The 7,225-nt window shown below is 35.6% G+C and overlaps 1 protein-coding gene across 1 annotated transcript; it reads left to right on the top strand.

Annotated features, from left to right (window-relative positions):
- Positions 1-726: 726 nt before the first annotated feature.
- LOC110690292 (phosphoglycerate kinase, chloroplastic-like) lies at positions 727-5,306 on the top strand. Its single transcript, XM_021867115.1, has 6 exons — positions 727-1,293; positions 2,835-2,912; positions 3,076-3,336; positions 3,922-4,239; positions 4,401-4,559; positions 4,940-5,306. The coding sequence occupies exons 1-6, from the start codon at positions 865-867 to the stop codon at positions 5,147-5,149; spliced, it is 1,455 nt and encodes a 484-aa protein (XP_021722807.1). The 5' UTR covers positions 727-864; the 3' UTR covers positions 5,150-5,306.
- The last annotated feature ends 1,919 nt before the right edge of the window (positions 5,307-7,225 follow it).

A 7,225-nucleotide genomic window follows, 5' to 3' on the forward strand; every position in this document is an offset into this window, starting at 1 on the left:
ACCAGAAAGACGAAGAAAACAAGAAAAAATGACGTGGCACAAACAAGCTGACGAACTGCAAACATGTGGCAACATTAAGACACATCACCAAGCAAGGGCAGAACTGGTAGCACACTGTTACTAAGCTACAATTCGAGAAATGAACAGTAAAATACTTATATTTTAGGGGTTAGGGATACGATTTTGTTTCCTAGTCTATGTTATAAGGGATGAGAATGTTGTTGCTCATCATCTTGCTAATTTAGTGCTTTTTGGTTCAGAACAAGTTTGGGAGAACTTTTACCACTATTGATTAATGATTGACACTCAATTATTCTTTGAAAAATAAAATAAAAAACTATGGACTTGTTTGGCATCATTTTTGGTTTTCTGTTTCCTGTTGTTTTGAAAACCAAAAACCAAAAACAGGAAACAAGAAAAAGGTGTTTCCACTTTTCTATTGTCAGTTTTCATATTTGTTATGATTCTAATAAGTTTAAATAATTTTTCATTCATTATGTGACATATATCATGTACTTTTATACAACAAAAAACCAAAAACCAGAAAACCACAGCAATGCCAAACGAACCCTATACAATCAATTTTTTTTTTTTGTCACAACAAATTGCACCCTTCATTTCAAGTGACTATAGTGGCTTGAAAAAAAAAAATAAATAAAAAACAAAAAATAAAATAAACATGAGGTGAATGATGAATCATCTTGAGCCTCTCCTCAACGATAAGAAAATCCTCCCAAAATCACAAACACCAACAATCCTCAATACCTTTTCTTCCACTCTTTTTCTCTTGCAAAATCCACAAACACTTAACAAAAAAAACACCAGCATTTTCATTTCATTCTTTCTTGTATCATCAGTCCAACAATGGCGTCTACTGCAGCAACACCCACCTCATTCTCTCTCCTCCAATCTTCTTCCTCACACACTTCCTCCTCTACTCGCTCCCCCTCCTTCGTCCGCCTCGCATCCATCCTCCGCCCTCCTCTCCACCGTTTAGGATTCGTCGGTTCTGCCGCTGATGCCAGCTTCTCCTTCCATGTCGTCTCGAAGATCCAATCATACAAATCACTTTCTTCTAACCCCATTAGAGGGGTTGCTTCAATGGCTAAGAAGAGTGTCGGGGACCTCACCTCTGCTGACTTGAAGGGGAAAAAGGTGTTCGTTAGAGCTGACCTTAATGTCCCTCTTGATGACAGCCAAAATATCACTGATGATACTCGAATTCGTGCTGCTATTCCTACTATCAAGCATTTGATCAACAATGGTGCTAAAGTCATTCTTTCCAGTCATTTGGTATGCGGGTTTTCGCTATTTTTCCGTTTCATTTTCTGGGGTTTTCTTACTTTTTTAATCCAATTACTGCTCCCCCAATTGTTTGATGCTAATTTTAATTGGGTTTTGATTATTTTTTTGATGGATAAACCATTTGTTGAATAATGTCATTTGAGGTTTTATCTTTGTTTTGCTTTATCATTTTGTTTACAATATGCTTTTATTGTGTTTACTTGTATGATTGACATTGTAATGTGTGATTATAAACTTGAGCTGATCAGAATTTACTGCAGCTGCCTAATGTAATTTACTGGCAGCTCGAAATTTGGGTAAAATGGTTATGTTAGTATTTGGTGTTTTTGGGTTGATCTTGAAATACAGTATTTAAAAACCTATGTTACATGTATGATACTTACTGAGAAATTGATTAAATCCGTTCTGGTTTTGTTTTGAATAGTGTTCGTGTCGTGAATCTGGATTTGTCTCTACTAATGTTTCCTGTAAAATTTGCCAATGTCTAGGTATCAAATTGGAATGTCAACTACCTGTGCGGAGATTTATCATTTGCAATTGAAGTTCTTATCTTTATAACGTCATTGTAGATGTGGTGCATAATATGAGACTTTGCCTTGTGGTTATTTGTTCAGTTATAGACTCATATGCTTCATCTGAACCTGAATCATGTTCTCTTTATGACATGATTGTGTGAGTTGCTTAAAGATTTTCACTTGTACTGTAATTTGCTTTAAACATTATGTTTAGACCTTTTACTCCGACGAACACTATATATAGCCAGCATCTAAACATTTTTCTATTACTTTTTACCTCGTTAACAAGTCCTATGGGAACTTGGTGTTTTCAGTGCTCTACAAGTAACAGAAAGATTACTCCATTCCTCACTAACCGTCTTGAATTTGATTCGTAATCTGGATATAAGGCTTCTAAAAATGGATTTGTCAATTTTTAGGTACCTTAATACCCTTTTCCAATCTTGTTTATACATATGTTATTTGTTTTTTTTTATTCCATCATATATTTCCATTTTGTGTTATACATTTAATCCTAGTATTAGGAATTTGTCTTCCTTTTGATTTTTTAAGATGTGCATGTGTTTGTTTTAGTCTATGTTACTCGGACTCTTTCATTTACCTCACGTGTCCGTGTCGGACACCGACACCGACACTTGGACACTTCATTTTTAACTAAAAACACAACTTTTTTCAAGAAAATGGGCGAGTCCGATGCTTGGACACTCGTGTCTAATTTGACACTTCATCCGAGTCCAAGTAACATAGGTTTTAGTTATTGTGTAATGATTGGCTTGAATTCGATACAAAAACTTGTGTCACGCTAGATACTGATGTTTTGAACTCACATTTCCTAAATATATTTTTTCACTGAATTCATTTTTTATAGTAATGAAATTCTGTAGATTTTTTTTTACTGTAATAAGTTTCTTTTGCTATTGTTTTGCCTTTCTCTTTGTTGCTGGTAAACTAGATTGATTTTTCATCCATTTTGATGCACTGCAAAATTTAATAATATTCTATTATCCTGTGTAGGGACGGCCTAAAGGTGTTACTCCAAAATACAGCTTGGCACCACTTGTACCCAGACTTTCTGAACTCCTTGGTCTTCAGGTAACATCCTGTGTTCCATGCTCCAAATTCATGATTATTACAATCTTCAAACAATGGCTGACTTTATAGAGAATTTCGATAGCTGAGGTCTATCAACATTATTTAACCTCACATACCTTCCTTTTACTGCATATTGTAACTAATTATAATTTTAAGTTAACAGGTTGTGAAGGCTGATGATTGCATTGGTCCAGAGGTTGAGAAGCTTGTTGCTGGACTCCCTGAAGGTGGTGTTCTGCTCCTTGAGAATGTTCGATTCTACAAGGAAGAAGAAAAGAATGATCCTGAGTTTGCAAAGAAGCTTGCCTCCTTGGCAGATCTTTACGTAAATGATGCTTTTGGCACTGCCCACAGAGCCCATGCATCAACTGAGGGGGTTACTAAATTTTTGAGGCCATCTGTTGCTGGCTTTCTCTTACAGAAGGTAGACACTTTTTATTCTTTTTTTTTATTCAAGCTGCTTCTTTGAGATCTATAGAAATCAAGGAAAGAAATGTCATGCATGTACTTCAGTTAAGCAGAGGTTTGAACTTTTCATATAAACGGTGCTGAAGAAGCTTTGCTTACAGCTTGCCTTACTGCTTGCTTACATTTACTTTGATTTCCATTTGGAGTTCCATACATTTTTTTTTTTTTCTAAAATCACAAAAAACCGGTCCTTTATAGCTATCTTTTGTCTATTTTTATGGATAATAAATATTGGGAACTTGTCTTGTGCTATTTACTTCATTTGATATGTTACATAACTGAGATTTTTATAGGCATAATTGATTCTCTGTAGAGCACAACACCACCAATGACTAGGGTAATTCATGTTTGCCCATTCTCATACCTAAATAAGTACATAATCACCCCCCCCCCCTCAAAAGAAAAAGGAGAAAAACAAAGGTGCTTGAAATCTCTTAGCTGACTATTAGGTTTCCTTTCCTCACTTTCGAGGAGATTCTATCATTCGAAATCAACAATAATAATCATTTTAACAAATTTGGATTCTTTTTTTGTGGATCAGGAATTGGACTATCTTGTTGGAGCTGTTTCAAACCCAAAGAGACCTTTTGCTGCTATTGTTGGTGGTTCAAAGGTATCTTCCAAAATTGGAGTTATAGAGTCACTTTTGGAGAAATGTGATATTCTACTCCTTGGAGGAGGTATGATCTTTACATTCTACAAAGCTCAAGGTTTATCAGTGGGATCTTCTCTGGTGGAAAACGATAAGCTTGAGCTTGCAACTTCTCTCCTCGAGAAGGCCAAGGCAAAGGGTGTGTCTCTTTTGTTGCCTTCTGATGTTGTTGTGGCGGACAAGTTCTCTGCTGATGCTGACAGCAAGGTAAATTATCTTTTTACTGCAATTACTTTTTTTTTTTTTTTTGGTAAAATTGGGAGTCTTAAAATTTCTTCTGTTTTGGATGGCTCAGAATGGAAGAGTAATAAATTTGTATAAAGCCTTTTCTGTTACTGACAATCAGTATGACGTGTGGCAAATTGTAGATTGTCCCTGCAGCTGGAATCCCTGATGGCTGGATGGGATTGGACATTGGACCTGATTCCATTAAGAAATTTAGCGATGCTTTGGACACTACCCAGACAGTCATCTGGAATGGTCCCATGGGAGTCTTTGAATTTGACAAGTTCGCTGTTGGCACAGAGGTAAGATATTGTTTGCTTTTGCCTTAGTAAATTTTGATGTACTCTGCTAAATTGTGATTGATCTATAGTTTCAATTAATTACATGTAAGATGTATCTGATAAATTATTTCACTGATAGATGTGCTTTTAAGATCTGTAAGTCATGTTCCCAATCATTTTTGTTTTCATTTTGTTGCAATTTGGCACTTAGTCATTTGTTTATTGCCAGGGAAAACCAATTTGAAACTTTGTCCTTCAGGATCTGAGCTATTAATGTTGTTTGGTTCTTGCTTTGCTAACTCACCCACACAAACAACTCTTTTTGCTATTTTGATAATTATTGAACATCATGATCTTAAATATTGTTCATTAACGTTCTGAATTTTGCTTCTCGTTTGCAGGCCATTGCCAAGAAGCTGGAGGAGATTAGTAAGAAGGGTGCAACCACAATTATTGGTGGTGGTGACTCTGTTGCAGCAGTAGAGAAGGTAGGAGTGGCTGAGGCAATGAGCCACATATCAACTGGTGGTGGTGCTAGTTTGGAGCTGTTAGAAGGCAAAGAACTTCCTGGAGTGCTTGCTCTTGATGAAGCCGAACCAGTTCTGGTTTAAGACAAGTTCATAACGGAATACATATATTTTTTTTCTCAACTTTCCTTTTTTCCAGGTTCAGCCTCTTAACATGAGTTTGTAACTGAGAAACAGATATAAAATGAGCCACTTTGTAGATTACCATTATTTGCAATAAATGTGTTTGATGTTGATCATATGAAGATGTTGCACAAATTTTGTGGAAATACGTATTCCATACAGAAGAATCAAGATGTTGACGTGTCTGGGGTGTATCTATAATATTTATAACTCATACACGCGCACAAGTGTTGAAATATATGGCATGAATTTTTACAATAATTCAATATAGAAAATATTTGAGTAATTAGAATATTGGAGCTTAGAAACCCACAAAGCATGTGTGTGCAATATAAGAAATATAATAAGAAACATAGTATGCTTTATTCCCCTCCTTATTCAAATAACTAAGATAGGACTGACGAGGGAATAAACGCGTCGTCAATTGTCTATCCCTAGATCAAATACAATTTATACAACCTAAACAAACCTAATATGAGTATAAGACAAGCATAGAGGTCGAACCACAGAGAACGGATAAACACCACCAAATGTTATCGACAATTAAGCTAGTCCGGAATAGGAGATAAATAAACTAAAGTCTAAAGATGCTAAAACAAGAAATAAAACATTAAGGGAAATGGTTTAGGTATAACATTCACTTGAACATAAACAAAGGCATAGAAATTGAATTAATTATGAGCTAAACATGCATGAATATCGAAGTAAAGGGTCCAATCTAGCCGCCTTTCGGGGTCAATTGACTTCTCCTAACATAGCCTCTATGTTTCCACATTAGAACCATATACTAGGAGGTACTATTAAATAACAATCGATAGTAATGAACCTTAACTAAGTCAACTTCCGTTTCTTGTTAGCAAAGATTCACCTTTAATCAACTAACAATGTGCACTTGTAAGAAGATTAAAGAATATCAAGCATATAAAGAATTTAATCACAAATAAATCAATTCTAAACCCTAGAACATGCTCAAGATCCAACTACGCCACAATCATCCCCTTAATGGGGAAATTACTCACTAATCATGCTAATAACAAGATTAATTAACAAATAATCAAGAATAAACATGATTAATAAGCAATACCAACAAATAAAACAATAATCAAAATAAAGCAAATAAAAAATAGAGGAGAGAGAGTTAGAGATTCTCATTGATTGAATGTGAAAATCTACAAGCAAGATAATCAATCTTCCTCTTCAATATCCATGCTCAACAATGGTGAAACCCTCACTTTCTCTCTCTAAAATATCCTAATCCTCACCTAAACCTAGAGAGAGAAGCTCTCCTAAAACTAATTAGAGAGTAGAATAGATGGTTCTTCCCCTTAATTAATTACCCCAAAAATGGGTATATATACTAAGCTAGGAAAATTAGAAAAATAAAAGAAAAGAAAATAAATTAATTAAAAAGGAAAAGTAAAATAAGAACTAAATACAAAAATAAAAGAAAGAAATAAGAAAAAGGGAAAAGAAAAGAAAGAAATTAAAAATAAAAGAAAAAGAAAATAAAAATAAAATAAACCCACAAATCCCCACCAAAAACAATCAGCCCCTATTTCCTCTTCTTCTTCGAAATTGGCTGCTTCAATTATCATCTTCACCATTCATCAAAATCCATCATCACCGCACATCATCATCACAAATCAAAGATCAACGGCCATCACCAAGCTTCAAACGTTCGATCCTCATTAAATATCATGTGCAAGGCTCGTGAAGTGGTTCGGTCGAACCATGGGTTGGTGCGGCCGAACTACGGGGTTGGTTCGATCAGACCATAGGTGTGTTCGGTCACACCTCTCCAATTTAGATAACGTCATATGTTTCTGACTCTTTTGGCATTTCGACCGAACTCCTCAATAGTTTGCCCGAACCTTGAGAATTTGCTATTTGCTCTAATTTTGGGCGCTTTATTGAAGGTGTTTCGGGTGAAAACAATAGAACCTTGCTGAAGGTCCAGAGAGGTGGTGAAGACTGGGCTCGGTCCAAGTGATGTTGGGCCGAGGGTTTCCTGCACAGCAAACACACGTAAACTAGCCT

The sequence above is a fragment of the Chenopodium quinoa genome, unplaced genomic scaffold (genome assembly GCF_001683475.1).
Source record: "Chenopodium quinoa cultivar QQ74 unplaced genomic scaffold, ASM168347v1, whole genome shotgun sequence".
Lineage (NCBI taxonomy): Eukaryota > Viridiplantae > Streptophyta > Magnoliopsida > Caryophyllales > Amaranthaceae > Chenopodium > Chenopodium quinoa.